This window comes from Schistocerca serialis, chromosome 4 (genome assembly GCF_023864345.2).
Source record: "Schistocerca serialis cubense isolate TAMUIC-IGC-003099 chromosome 4, iqSchSeri2.2, whole genome shotgun sequence".
In the NCBI taxonomy this organism is placed as follows: domain Eukaryota; kingdom Metazoa; phylum Arthropoda; class Insecta; order Orthoptera; family Acrididae; genus Schistocerca; species Schistocerca serialis.
The window spans coordinates 188463037-188479366 of NC_064641.1; the positions used below are offsets into that span (position 1 = coordinate 188463037).

At 40.1% G+C, this 16330-nt stretch overlaps 1 protein-coding gene across 5 annotated transcripts in view; it reads right to left on the reverse strand.

Annotated features, from left to right (window-relative positions):
* Positions 1-16330, reverse strand: part of LOC126475247 (inositol polyphosphate-5-phosphatase A) — a 327646-nt gene that overhangs the window by 201094 nt on the left and 110222 nt on the right. For all 5 annotated transcript variants that reach the window (XM_050102946.1, XM_050102949.1, XM_050102944.1 and 2 more), the window contains one exon: positions 568-671. In XM_050102946.1, the coding sequence (XP_049958903.1) occupies positions 568-671 (104 nt within the window). The remainder of the gene's footprint in view (positions 1-567; positions 672-16330) is intronic.

Genomic DNA, 16330 nt, shown 5'->3' on the forward strand with positions numbered 1-16330 from the left:
AACAAGATGTAGCACCAACATGCTGGCCAAACATCGTCAGTTTTTCAATGACACACGGTCTCAACACTGGATAGGCTGCTTGGGATCCTGGGACACAACATTTTTTCGTGTGGGAATATGTGAAGGAAAATATGTTCATCTCCTCTCTATCTGGTGACATAAAAGAAGTGAAGAGCAGCGTAACAGCAGCCATGATTTCTGTTAAAGCAAATATGTTGTTTAAAGTTTATAATGAATTTAGCAACCATCTATATGTCATTTGTGCTGCTGGTGGTGGACACACACAGCATTTGTAATCACAGAGTTAAAATTAAGACTTTGAGTATTTTGTGTTCCATCCCATGTTTGTAGTATGATTTCATCAATAAATATAGAGTTTTGAAATCAGATCATTCTTTTTGAAACACACTGTATTTTGGAGTTCACACTCCTACCATATTTCCTATTTACTATTTTCTTCACACAACAAAATTGTCAGTTCTAAGACAGTTTGAAATTCATATATGACAGGGGATGTTATGATACATTTCATATTCATAATTATTAATTTTTTATTGGATACGTTACCTCTGGGAAAAAATCTTGAGGAAATTTTGATTTTTCTTTTGTGCTAACTGCTTCGATGTTTCCAGAATGAATGTCCTTTCCTTTGACAGTCACAAATGTTAGAGCTGAAAAAAATAGAACAGTTTACCATAAACATAAAAAACAAACAAAACTTTGATAACTACTTCTAGTGAAGATGAATTCTGCATGTAATGAATCTTATTTACTGTATTATGAAGGAAGAAAGGAAGGTATATGACAAGGCTATCAAAAACAGCACAAGCTCAGTGTGGGAAGTATAGGGAGGAGGGTGTGTGTGTGTGTGTGTGTGTGTGTGTGTGTGTGTGTGTGTGTGTGGAGGAGGAAAGGTATTCCCCCTCCCCCCCTTCCATTGTGGGTCAATGAATGAGACATCTTGAGTAGTTAAGAAAACCTGTAACATGTAGATGGGTGAAATGATTATGATGATAAACCAGAAGTTGATTAACTCCTTACATAATTATATTACTTATGGGAGGAGTTGGTTGCTTTGGTTGAGGGAATGGCTTACCTCGGATGACAGCCCTGTACCTTTGTGGAATGACAACTCTCGATTGGCATTCAGGGTCAGAACTTCAAACACCATCCGACTACAGAAAACCTTCTATGCCTTCAGATCTGCGAGAGCACATGTGAGGCAAGTGATAAGAGAATGGAAGAGGGCTTCCTGGACGGAATTCACAACTTCCGTTAATCACTCCACTTCCACTGTGCAAGTGTGGGACTCAAAAAGGCGGAGGGCAGTACATGTCCCCTTACGGCCTTGTCAGGTAATGAGGTCTTGATGGACGCGCCAGAAGACTTGGCTCAGATTTTAGCTGAACACTTTTTTACTGTCACTGCATCATCCAGACAAGCTCCTCCTTTTCAGGTGTTCTGTAGGACTGCAGAAATGAGGAAGCTCCATTTCTTCTCACATAATGAGTAAGTGTACAACCTTACATTCTCCATGTGGGAAGTAACCCATGACTTGGAAGGAGGCAATGTTAATTTCATTCTGGAAACCAGGCAAGTACCATAGCGCCCCTAACATTTACCAGAGAGTAGCCCTTACCAACTGTATGGAGAAGACTCTAGAACGCATGGTCATCTGCTACAGTGTCTTGCTGCTCGAATCCCGAGATCACCTGAACCACTCCCAGTGCGGTTTCAGGTGCTACCATTCTACCCCTGAGAACTTAAATTCTACTGGAGACAGTGATACAGGTGTCGACCTTATGCTGAAACCATTTGGTTTCTGACTTTGAGAAGGCATACGACAGTACTTTGAGGTACATCATCCTTCACCATCTTCATGAATGGGGACTCTGTGGATGCCTGCCACTTCTTATCCAATCATTTCTCGAGAACCAGCATTTTCGATGTGGTGTTGGTGATGCCTTTTCTGACTGCTATGTTCAAGAGAATGGGATCCCCCAAGGCAGTGTACTCAGTGTCACGTTGTTTGCTATTGCTATCAGTGGCATTTCTTCTTCAGTCAGGAGCTCTGTCAAATGCTCTTTGTTTGTGGGTAACTTTGCAATCTTCTCCTCTTCTTCTGATCTTAATGATGGTGACAAGGCAGCTACAGCTGACCATTAGGAGGCTGGAAACCTGGGCCATTCACCAGAGAAGACTACATGTATCAGTTTTAACCATGCTCGGCGAAGTAGCTTTAAGTGTGAGAGCAACTAATGAATATCCTGAAAGACAACATTTTCAGTGACTGTGTCTTGCCTAATGTCATTATATGCCTTGCTTTTGCACAGTGGCATGTGGCTTAGGTGGTAAGCTCATCACCAACAGCTTCCAAACAATTTCTGTTTCAAGTGTAGCACTTTCCCCACAGGTACACTGACAAGTGCATGTACTTGTGCTTGAATCTGTCGACTGTGTTCGTGTGCAGGCACCACACTTGGTGATTGGCGTCTTAAGGGCCGATGCAAAACAAGTAACAAAAACCAAAGGTTGCATAGCTTTGAAAGCTTTTCAGCTTCACCATAGGGTATGCACCTCTTGACTTTCAACTACTGAATTTCCCTTTCCTCATTGTCAACCTCACACTTTCTGTTCCACAGTGGGTGATCACCAGAGCAGCTTACACATTTCGGAGTAAGTGTACAAGAATTGTCTGATTCATGAGCTGAGCCTCCACAACTGCCACACATAGCCCTCCCATTACATCCCATAGTGGTATGGCCAAATCTGTGACATTTGAAGCATCCCATTGCGTTAGCAACAAATGAGAAAACCTTAAGACAGATATAGCCTGGAAGTATTGTTGAGGTAACTCTGGAGTACTAAACATTAGAATGAATGCTGCAGGTTTTTCCAATTTGCCTTCGACTCTCCTCACATGGTTCTGCACTTCAGCAATGCCCATATTTTTCCATTCTTCACGTAACTCTGCGGGGTCCATCTCCGTTACATCACAGCAGGTAACCATGCACTTACTGACGTTAAGAGTGTGATGCAAATCAACCTCCTTAAGGCTTTACATCCCAGAAGCTTAGATACTTGGTTTGAATCAGCAGTTTCAACTAGAAGTGTTCCATTATGAAGTCGTCTGACACGTTTTAGAGACCCAGCAATACCTTCCAATGCCTTGTGAATATAGAAAGGGGAGATCTTCTCGAAGGTTCCCCCTGTTCACTTGATTACAATGAAAACGTTATGGCATATTAACACCCTGTTACTATGAGTCCGAGACTTCTTTTCAGGAGGACTGACCAACCGAGCTCTCTTTGACGAATGGGTGTAGGTACTACCTGATGGTACACCCATCCCGTCATTAGTAGTAGTTTGATGAGACCATTCTGTAGGGATCCCACGAGATGCTGGGGAAACAACTGTCAACCCAGGCAGAGCCCTGCATGCCTCAGCAAGCTTTCTACAACTGAGGGGCAGCAGGTGCCCCAGAGGTTTCCCGTTAGACTATTTTACCTCAACAGCCATTCACCTCAGCACATAACACACTTTGAGGTTGAGGTTTTTTCTTATAGAGGTGTGTACTTCCTCGCATCCAGCCGGTGAAGCCAAGGCCTCTGTTCTCCAAAACACACAACATTTCACCACTGTGCCGTGTGGTGGTAGCTGAAGTGGGCCCGCAGTTTACGGTAACAGAGGACTGATGCTGCTTACCAGTCCCCAGCTCAGGAACCCGGGGTCAACCAGCCCATACCCAGCAATCAAATGCTGAGCCCCTGCGGGTATTTTACTTGCAACAAACTCAAACACTACTTCAATGAATGGGATTGACTGTGAAGGACATCATCACTTGTGAAAGAAGGCTGAAGTAACATTTTGTTGATGTTGACGACTGATGTACCAATAAGGCCTACTTGGATTGGACAAAGATAGTTGCTTAAACAAGGCCACAGCTGGTTTCTTGCACTGTCTCAGCATTTGCCTGAGGTGATTTAAGAAATCCATGGAAAACCAAAGCTGGATGGTTACACAGGTGTTTGTATTCCACTCTCCTCACCTTTCATGTTAGCAGTGGACAGTTGCCGCCAGTAGCTTAATTAATATTATTTACAGTTACTAAGGTTTATCCATAGGAAAATTTGAGGAAGTGCAACGATAATGAAAAGATCCCCTTCTAAACTGGTAGTTGTGAACATGTTCAGTGTTTGCTTTGGGACTCCACTGCTACAATGCATTGATACATGTACTGTTACAGTTACATACCAGCTATTTGATTCTTGTGCGGGCTGTTCTAATTTGGAATACCACACTAATACAAGCTCTTGCTGATCAGTAATGTTTTTGGAGGTGGTACACCAAGTGGTTGTGCATTATGAGCTGAAACTCATACGGGTGGTTCAGATCGTTACCTTGACCCAAATTGTATGTATTGTTTTCGTGTTTACGTTTTTTATCAGATAATGTCAAGGCTGAGTTAATTATCAACGATGTGATTATTCAAATTAAATGGACTTAACTCTGATTAACAGGGACTTCAGTCAATGATTCCACTAAATTGTAAAATGTACTTATATTATCCAAGTCTCAAGTTCAAGTTCTCTCTTCTCTATCTCAGCTACTGCATAATTGCCTTTGTTGACAAATTTATATGGCAATGTTCAATAGTATGCAAAGAGAAGAGAAAAGGGGCAGAATCAAACCTTGGAGGAAGAGAAACTGCTTTTTAGGAATAACTTTGTGATTAATTTTAGTAGAAACAATTTTAAAAAGGCAATAAGTTTTCTCAATTCAACACTGAATAATTCATCTTACTGTCACTAACATTTCAAGTTTACTGGTGTGATTTCATATTCCAGTCCTGTTTGAATGAACAGTATTTGTGATTTTGGGTTGAACTTCCCAGCTGCTGCAGATAGCGAATTCCACATTTTCAGTTACCATTTTCTCCTTTCTTTATGGTCTCCATTAACTGTAATTGGAAGATGAGAAATGAAGGTAGAGATATACTATTCCATGGTATTCTATTGATAATTTTTGTTCAGTGTGAAGAGGGATACTCTATACAACATTAGTGGTGAACTTCAAGCAATTGCATCTGCTTCTTTTGGTTGACTCCTAATTTGCAGTTTGGATACATCTTGGCTTATGGGCACTCCAGTTACACAACTGAGAAGGATGGACAATGTTGTTGACACAGACAACCAGGACGCAAATTCCTTCATCATCATCATCATCATCATCATCATCATCATCATCATCTAAGACTGATTATGCCTTTCAGCGTTCAGTCTGGAGCATAGCCCCCCTTATAAAATTCCTCCATGATCCCCTATTCAGTGCTAACATTGGTGCCTCTTCTGATGTTAAAACTATTACTTCAAAATCATTCTTAACCGAATCCAGGTACCTTCTCCTTGGTCTGCCCCAACTCCTCCTACCCTCTACTGCTGAACCCATGAGTCTCTTGGGTAACCTTGCTTCTCCCATGCGTGTAACATGACCCCATCATCTAAGCCTGTTCGCCCTGACTGTTACATCTATAGAGTTCATTCCCAGTTTTTCTTTGATTTCCTCATTGTGGACACCCTCCTGCCATTGTTCCCATCTATTAGTACCTGCAATCATCCTAGCTACTTTCATATCCGTAACCTCAACCTTGTTGATAAGGTAACCTGAATCCACCCAGCTTTCGCTCCCATACAACAAAGTTGGTCGTAAGACTGAATGGTGCACAGATAACTTAGTCTTGGTACTGACTTCCTTCTTGCAGAAGAGAGTAGATCATAGCTGAGCACTCACTGCATTAGCTTTGCTACACCTCGCTTCCAGTTCTTTCACTATGTTGCCATCCTGTGAGAATATGCATCCTAAGTACTTGAAACCGTCGACCTGTTCTAACTTTGTTCCTCCTATTTGGCACTCAATCCGTTTATATTTCTTTCCCACTGACATTACTTTCGTTTTGGAGATGCTAATCTTCATACCATAGTCCTTACATTTCTGATCTAGCTCTGAAATATTACTTTGCAAACATTCAATCGAATCTGCCATCACAACTAAGTCATCCGCATATGCAAGACTGATTATTTTGTGTTCACATATCTTAATCTCACCCAGCCAGTCTATTGTTTTCAACATATGATCCATAAATAATATGAACAACAGTGGAGACAGGTTGCAGCCTTGTCTTACCCCTGAAACTACTCTGAACCATGAACTCAATTTACCGTCAACTCTAACTGCTGCCTGACTATCCATGTAAAGACCTTTACTTGCTTGCAAAAGTTTGCCTCCCATCCCATAATCTCGTAGAACAGACAATAACTTCCTCCTAGGAACCCGGTCATATGCCTTTTCTAGATCTATAAAGCATAGATACAATTCCCTGTTCTACTCATAACACTTCTCCATTATTTGCCGTAAGCTAAAGATCTGGTCCTGACAGCCTCTAAGAGGCCTAAACCCACACTGATTTTCATCCAATTGGTCCTCAACTAATACTTGCACTTTCCTTTCAACAATACCTGAGAAGATTTTACCCACAACACTGATTAAAGAGATACCTCTGTAGTTGTTACATTCTTTTCTGTTTCCATGTTTAAAGATTGGTGTGATTACTGCTTTTGTCCAGTCTGATGGAATCTGTCCCGACTCCCAGGCCATTTCAATTATCCTGTGTAGCCATTTAAGACCCGACATTCCACTGTATTTGATGAGTTCCGACTTAATTTCATCCACCCCAGCTGCTTTATTGCACTGCAATCTATTGACCATTTTCTACACTTCCTCAAATGTGATCCTATTTCCATCATCATTCCTATCCCACTCTACCTCGAAATCTGAAACATTACTGATCTCATTTTCACCTACATTGAGCAACTCTTCAAAATATTCCCTCCATCTGCCCAAGGCATCCACAGGATTCACCAGCAGTTTTCCTGGCCTGTTCAAAATACTTGTCATTTCCTTTTTACCTCCCTTTCGAAGACTGCTAATTACACTCCAGAATGGTTTTCCAGCAGCTTGACCCATAGTCTCCAACCTGTTTCCAAAGTCTTCCCAAGATTTCTTCTTGGATGCTGCAATTATCTGTTTGGCTTTGTTTCTTTCTTCAACATAACTTTCTCTGTCTACCTGAGTTCTAGTACGTAGCCATTTTTGATACACCTTCTCTTTCCTTTTACAGGCTGCCTTGACTGTGTCATTCCACCAAGCTGTTTGCTTCATCCTACTTTTACACAATACTGTTCCAAGACATTCTTTAGCCACTTCTAGTACTGTGTCCCTGTACCTTGTCCATTCCTTTTCCAATGACTGTAATTGACTACATTCAACTAACTGGTACCTTTCTGAGAACACTGTTATGTACTTGTGTCTGATTTCCTTATCCTGAAGTTTCTCCACTCTTATCCTCCTACACATGGACCTGACCTCCTGCACTTTCAGCCTCACAATACCAATTTCACTGCAGATTAATTAGTGATCAGTGTCATCAAAGAATCCCCTGAATACACTTGTGTCCCTCACAGCCTTCCTGAATTCCTGATCTGTTATTATATAGTCAATGACAGATCTGGTTCCCCTGCCTTCCCAAGTATACCGGTGAATGTTCTTATGTTTAAAAAAGGAGTTTGTGATTACTAAGCCCATACTGGCACAGAAATCCATGAGTTGTTTCCCATTTCTGTTGGCCTCCATATCCTCTCCAAATTTACCCATAACCTTTTCATACCCTTCTGTTCGATTTCCAATCCTGACGTTAAAGTCACCCATGAGCAGAACACTGTCCTTGTCCTTTACTCTAACAACTACATCACTGAGTGCCTCATAAAAACTACCCATCTTATCTTGATCTGTCCCTTCACAATGCGAATATAGTGACACAATCCTAATTTTCTTGCTAGACACTGTCAAATCTATCCACATCAGTCGTTCGTTTACATACCTTATTGCAACTACGCTGGGTTCCATTTATTTCCTGATGTAAGGCCCCACACCCCATTGTGCTATTCCTGCTTTGACTCCTGACAGGTAGACCTTGTATTCTCCCACTTCCTCTTCTTTCTCACCCCTTACCCAAAAATTCCCTGTATCAAGAAAAAGCATTTGTAAATAAATTATGAACATCTGACAGATCTGAGTTTCCCTCAAAGGTCTAGAGATTTAGCCGTTAGTATTTACATCCTACCCATTTTCCTGTATATTTCAGTTGGCACTCTATCTAGTGAAATCTCCCTTTAACAATGCTTAGTGTTAAAAAATTTAAGAAAAATTTATTTCTGCATCAGGAAGACAAGCATTTTGTGGAGTATAGATTCAGTTTCACCTCAAATTCTTACTGAGAGTGCAACACTTATCCAAAATTGGATCTTGTATCACACAGTTTATAAATTACACTGAATAAACATAAATCATGTACTGTGGATAATGAAATATACTTATTTTCCATTGCTGTCATGTCCTTCAGTCTGAAGTCTAGTTTGATGCAGCTCTAAACTAGTCTATCCTCTGCACGTCTCTGCAGAAGTATTGCAACCTACATGCATTTGAAACTGGTCTCTGTCTTCATGCCTTCAACTCCCACCACAACTTTAAACAACCCTTCTTCTCACTGTTACCAAACAGATGATTCCTTGATGCCTCAGGATGTGTCTTATCGAACAGACCCTTCATTTGGTCGAATTATGCCATAAATTACTTTCATTCTCAATTCAGTTCAGTATCTCTTCATTAGTTATCCCATATACTCTACAGGATTTCATTCTTTGATATCACCACATTCAAAAGCTACTACTCTCTTCTTGTCTGTACTATTTATCCGCTACATTTCAGAGAAATACGTTCAGAAAAGACTTCATAATATTCAAATTTATTTTGTATGTTAAAATGTTTCTCTTCTTCAGGAACACTTTTCTTGCTATTGCCAGTGTGCATTTTATATCGTTTTCACTTCTGCCATTTCAGCTAGTTTGCTACCCAAATAACAAAACTCATCTATTGCTTTTAATGTCTCATATTCTGATCTAGCTCCCCTCTTATCAAAACACTATCCATTCTGTTCAACTCCTATTCTAAGTCCTTCACTGTCTCTAACTGATTAAAATGTTTTCAGCAAACTGCAAAGCTTTCATTTTTTCTCCCTTAACTTTAATTCCCTTTCCAAATTTCTCTTGGTTTCCTTTATTGCTTGCTTGATGTTCACATTGAACAACATTGGAGATGGGCTAAAACCCTGTTTCACACCCTTCTGAATTACTGTTTGCCTTTCATGTCCGTCAACTCTTACAACTCTGGGCTGGTTTCTCTACAAGTTGCAGGTAATCTTTCACTCCCTGCATTTTATCCCTGGTACGTATAGAAATGAAGGGGTGTAGTAAGAATTAGTATGATAACATTCTCTTTTTTTTTCTTTCGTGCCTTTCTTTTAATGCTCCAGACAGTGTTAACAAATAGTTCAATATCCAGCACTAAGAAGCAAAGCTTACTGTAAAAAAGTTTTGTCTGATTGTATTTATGTTCTTGTTTTTGAATTTAATCAAACATATAACACAAAATAATTGAAAAAAAAAAAATCACTTTCTTCTGACCATCAGGCAAATTTCAAAGAATATAGTACGTGCTGAGTTGTAGATATGCACAATGAAAAGACTCTCACAATTACAGCTTTCAGCCAATAAGGCCTTCATCAACAATAGGCGTCAGGCAAACACACACACACACACACACACACACACACACACACACACACACACCTGCAGTCTCAAACAACTGAAACCACACTGGCAGTGCGAGTGTGTGCAAGTTGCATGTGCGTGTGCATCTGACGTCTATTGTTGATGAAGGCCTTATGGCCGAAAACTTCAATTGTGAGAGTATTTTCGTTGTGCCTATCTGAGACTCAGCATCTCTGCTATATGGTGAGCAGCAACTTTCCTTTTCAAATATAGTTACGAAGAATATGGTCCGCTTGACATAATCAAAAGCTTTCTCTGAATCTACAAATGCTGTAAATGTAAGTTCATGTTTCTTCAATGTATGTTCTAATACATGCCTTAGGATCAGTATTACCTCGTGTTTTCCTTCATTCCTCTGGAACCCAAATTGTTCGTCCCTGAGGTCAGCTTCTGCCAGTTTTTGCACTACTTCTATAAATAATCTGTGTCAGTATTTTGCAACCAGAACATATTAAATTGATATTCAGCACCTGCCTTCTTTGGAACTTAAATTATTACATTCTTCTTTAAGTCTGCTGGTACTTTGCCAACTCTTATCTTGCAAGCCACGTGGAGCAGATTTGTCATGGCTGGCTCTCTTAAGGATCTCAATAATTCTCAGGGACTGTCATCTACCCCATGGTCTTGTTTTGACTTAGGTCTTTTAACGCACTGCCAAATTTGTCTCCTAATATATATCCTATTTCATTGTCTACTCTCTCCACTCAATATTCATTTACAAAGTTTGTTTAGTAACTGACAGCAAACTGAGAAAGGAAACATCATGAGAGGTGAGTTCTGAAATATACATAGCGTACCACGAGTACCTCAATGTGTTGATGGCATCTCACACCTCATTATTTCTACCTTGCAGTAACTGGAACGGAAACCACCATCTATAATATTTCCATCAAACTGCACTCATCTTAATGGTAATGAAACTGGGGCAGTTTTCAATGTGAGTGATGAGTCAAAATGCGAAGTAAGTGATTTAAAAGTAGAAGAATTCGACAATGTGTCAACTGACAATAATTCTTTAGAAAATTGAAGCTTGAGTATTGAAAGACGAAGTGGTGATGACCAACAGGATTATCATGTTTGGGAAAAGTTGCACAACACAGTGAGATTGTTACGGCCAAATATTTACAGTTCAAAGAATTGGTATTCATAGCCAAGCACTCCATCACCAGAAATTTCACTAGTTTTGCCAATTGCTTTTCAGTAATTAAGTCCACAGAGCCTCGCAGATGAAACAAACAAATATGAGACAACATTTCAAAAGAATCCTCTTTGTAATGGCTTTAAAAATGTGACTGTTGGAATTGTAAACATTTCTGGGAGTGATTCAAAACCTAATGATCAATCAAAAGTCCAACATGAAATACTGCTTTTATAACTTCTTTTCCAAACATAATAGAGGGAAACATTCCACGTAGGAAAAACATATCTAAAAACAAAGATGATGTGACTTACCAAATGAAAGTGCTGGCAGGTCGACAGACACACAAACAAACACAAACATACACACAAAATTCTAGCTTTCGCAACCAACGGTTGCTTCGTCAGGAAAGAGGGAAGGAGGAGGAAAGATGAAAGGATGTGGGTTTTAAGGGAGAGGGTAAGGAGTCATTCCAATACCGGGAGCGGAAAGACTTACCTTGGGGGAATAAAGGACAGGTATACACTCGCACACACACATATCCATCCGCACATACACAGACACAAGCAGACATTGACATTGACATCTTTCCTCCTCCTTCCCTCTTTCCTGAAGAAGCAACCGTTGGTTGCGAAAGCTAGAATTTTGTGTGTATGTTTGTGTTTGTTTGTGTGTCTGTCGACCTGCCAGCACTTTCATTTGGTAAGTCACATCTTTGTTTTTAGATATATTTTTTTCCAAACAGTTTTATTTGGATGTGATTTCATGTTGTATATTTATACAAAGCTTTTGGATGTTACATGTAGGCCCTCAAACACAGACGAAGTCTTCTCTGCTACGTATAAAATGTTCTATGTCAAGAGGATATACTTTAAATACTCTATTCGAGGCAGTGTTGTTGGCATTGATAAAGTACAGCACTTACAAAGGCCACATAAGTTTCAGAATGTAAAATGTACAAGAACCAATGAAAGGGACATGCCTTCTTACATTTTGACTGATTATTTTAGAGGTTTTGCCATTTTATGTCCTACTCTATTACAGCCATCTTACAAGGGTAGTTCAAAATGTAAAGTAATAAGTCTTCTGTAAGACAGCAGAAATGGAAAACTCTGTGCCTGATACTGGAGTAAATTAAGAGAGGGAACCCCACTTGTTATCATCATAGGGTTGCCACATTACTCAGACAGAACACTTCTCCCAGTAGTCCAATATGTTATTCATGGTATCCATCACACAATCAATGGAGACGTTATGTTTCTGTGCAGTCTGCTTCACATTGACATGGCAATCATCTTGAATCAACCCTCTGTCATCTGATGTGGCCGTGCCTGGCCACCCTGACAGCTCTTTTCTGTTCTTGCTATATCAAATTGCACCTGTTTTCATCACGTTACACTCGCTCCATAAACTTCCACTGGCTGGTGAAGAACTGCAAACTGCAGCAACAGAAAAACTACATTACATCCTGCCCTTCAATTGTCACAACGTGTCTGACAATGTCTCTATCATGAACTTTTATCTCAAGTAACAATAGTACAGTTTCCTCCATCTACAGACAGCATTTGAAAGCTTTTATCATTTCTTCTGTCTAGATATTGAAGTTGATTTCCACAGGATCCGCACATATTATAAAATTGGATATATGTGTGTTGCACATCTCCTCCTAAACCAGTGGACTGAATTCAACCAAACTTTGTACATGTATCTCTTACTGCATGGAAAGGGTAAGAACTACCTACCTATCAAAGGGGTGGGTGTGAAAAAGAAGCGAGCCCAAAATGCATGAATACTTAGGCTTCATTTGTCCAGTAGTTGAGAATGAGTGGTCTTAATGACTTGCAACACATTTTACACATAATTTCAAACCTTTACGAAACTTTTTCTCCCTGACAGCCCCCACATAATGATGAAAGGAAGAAAGTTTATCACTCACTACATATTTGCTGTCCACACAGTAAAACTACTGTATCAAGAATGTTGTTTTAATTTATTATTCCTTTACTGGTAACTGCACTTACAACACATTTTGCAGACAGTATCCACGTATGCCACTGAATGTACCTACAAAATTATATCATTTTATGGCACACTAATCTGGAGATAATGAGTCCAAACACAGATGCGTGAGAAACTGTCACATCATACACAACATTTAAATTTATTGCTTCTTTACTACTAACTCCATTCAAAAAACATTTCACTATCAGTATCCAAATAAGCCATTGAATGTAACTACAAAATTATATCATTGTACAACACACAGTTCAGGAGGTATGATGTCATGAACATTGAGATGCTTGAAAAGGAAACTGCATAGCATAATTCACTACAGATACATGTGAACTACGAATACAAATATGTGTGAAATATGTTAAATATATGCGAAATTATGTGAGATGTGTGGGCATGGGCAAAGTTAAGGGTAAAAAAGCACCACCTATACCCCTCAACTGATCTCAAGCAAACTTGGCCCATATACTACTTACTTTCTGGAAAGAAATACTGTGGGGTAAGAGCCACCAACCTCCTATAGGCGAAAGGTGATAACATTGAGAGTGAAGGGGGTGGGAGGAGATGGACTTATAGAAGGTTGGAATAAATACATATATGGGCAACACAGGGTGCTCATTAGTATTTATGTATCTTTGAGACATCATTACATTACGTATCAAGTCACCCATGTAGAACAGAGTCTTGCAGCATCAAACTTAGCATACACTAGAACCACCATACACTGATTAGCCAGAACGTTATGACCACGTACCTAATAGTAGGTATGTCCAAACCTGGCACGGATAACAGTGGCGATGCAACATGGCATGAAAGCAATGAGTCCTTTGTAGGTTGCTGGAAGAGGCCAGCACCACAGCTGCAAATGCAAGCCACCTAATTCCTGTAAATTCCAGGGAGGGAGGGAGGGTGGGTGGGGTGATGATTTCTGACACCGTGTTCAATCCCATTCTAGATGTGTTTGTTTGGATTCAGATCTGGCTTGTTGGAAGACCAGCACAGCAATTGGAACCCACCTCTGAGTTCCTCGAACTGGTCCATTACACTCCTGGCCTCATGATATGGTGCATTATCTCATTGAAAAATGCCACTGCCATTGGGAAACATGATCGTCATGAGAGTATGCATGGGGTCTGCAACCAGCGTACGATACTCCTAGGCCATCATGGTGCCTTGCACGAGCTCCTCTGGAGCCATGGATGCCCACGTGAATGTTCCCCAGAGCACAACGGAGCTGCTGCTAATGGTTCTCCATCGCACAACGCAGGTGTCAAGGAGCTGTTCTCCTGGAAGACAATGGATTCACACACACCCATCAGCATGATGAAAAATGTATCAGGATTCATCAGATTATGGAATGTGCTGCCACTGTGCCAGCATCCAATGCTGATGGTCATGTACCCATTTCATTCATAGTTCCCGATGTTGAGGTGCTAACATCTGTAGATGCGTGGGTTATCAGCTGCAGAGGCTCATCATTAGGAGAGTTAGGTGCATTGTGTGCTCAGACACACTTGCACTCTGCCCAGCATTAAATTTTTATGTTAGTTCGCCACATGTCCTGTTTCACTAGTCTGACCAGCCTACGACATCAGATATTTGTGATGAAGGGTGGCAGCCCAACCCCACACTATCTGAACATGGTTTCATCTTGGTTTCGCCATGTGTTTTAGACACTCACCACATCACTCCTGGAACACTCGACAAGTCGTGTAGTTTCCGAAATGCTCATGCCAAGCCTCTGGACCATCACAATCTGCCCTCTGTCAAACTCAGATTGCACACATTCATCATTCACGAACAGCACGCTCACTGATACTACATGTACCGTGCATGTATGACTAGCAGTCATTCCTAGTCAAGTGTCACTGCTAACACCAGGACGAGTTTATATCTGAAGCAGTTTAGTGATCATAATGTTCTGGTTGATCAGTGTATGACACTTCAAAATACTTCTTGCATTCAGTTTTTCACAGTTCTTAAATGATTCAGAAATGTTATCTTAAAACTAATGTAGTACTTCTCTGTGTATGTCAGTGTTACTGTTTCATTTTTTCTTTTTTTTTGCACAAAATTTCATTGACCAACTCAATAACCATCTTCAGTTGCTGTGAGTTATGCTATTACGTGCACTCACTGTCTGAACTGCAACCAAATTGAAATACTGTTAGTCTCATGCCACTATTTATAGATGACCATAAGATCAACTCTTGCGGAACAAAATGTCCTTTGATTCTCCTTTGGGTTTCACAGTCCATACTGGCATTCTATGAAATGAACATTTTCTCCAGCAATTTCCAGTTCTGGCAGATGTGATGGCCAGTGAGATCCTAAAAAAATTAGTGCCATATCTCAGAGCCTTATTTAAAAATGAAACCTCAGTCCCTGTTTATCAGGTTTTCCAATATCTGTATTTCAATAGGCTGCTCAACTAAGCAGTCCCAGAAACTTGGTATTTATACCACAATACTACTCTTATCATATTTCATTTCAATCTGGCTGGAGTCCAGGCAGTGAGTACACACATCAGTAACTCACAGCACCACAAGAAGGCTAAGCTGGTTATCAAAATAGTATGTATAAAATGGAAACAACTGCTCAGCTGAATGCCGGGAGCACATAATCAATCATACCGAGAAAATATGAGAGGGAATAACTCAAAATTCCCAAAGTATGCTAGATTTTAATTTATAATATGGTCATACTCTGTTTGATGAACTGCTGCAGAATTCCAGTGGCACAGCTTTCAATGTATTATTCACCCATGTGCTATACAGTTAGAAGAAGACAAAGCAGAAGAAGAAGAAGAAGAAGAAGACAAAGCAGAAGAAGAAGAAGACAAAGCAGAAGAAGAAGAAGACAAAGCAGAAGAAGAAGAAGACAAAGCAGAAGAAGAAGAAGAATAAGACAAAGCAGAAGAAGAAGAAGAATAAGACAAAGCAGAAGAAGAAGAAGAAGAAGAAGAAGACAAAGCAGAAGAAGAAGAAGAAGAAGAAGACAAAGCAGAAGAAGAAGAAGAAGAAGAAGACAAAGCAGAAGAAGAAGAAGAAGACAAAGCAGAAGAAGAAGAAGACAAAGCAGAAGAAGAAGACAAAGCAGAAGAAGAAGGAGGAGGAAGAGTAAATGACAAATTGGTAGAAATTATGCAAAGCAATAGGTGTCTGATATTGAGTAAATATGAAAAAAACAGAAAAGTGATTGAAGCATGTTCCTGAAAGACACTACCAGGAAGATATTTGTGTGACAAGGTAGACAGCTACTGATACTGCAGAGAATGTATAGTGGCTATGTAACAATATTGAAAGTATTTGCAACATAAATGAAAAGAGCGAGTGCTGTTGACAGTACACTGCACTGCCAACTCTCTATGCCTGTTGAATAAATAGTATCTACAAGATAACTGTTACCTTATTTCATTAACAGCAAAAGAAATGTGTAATGCACATATGCGGCC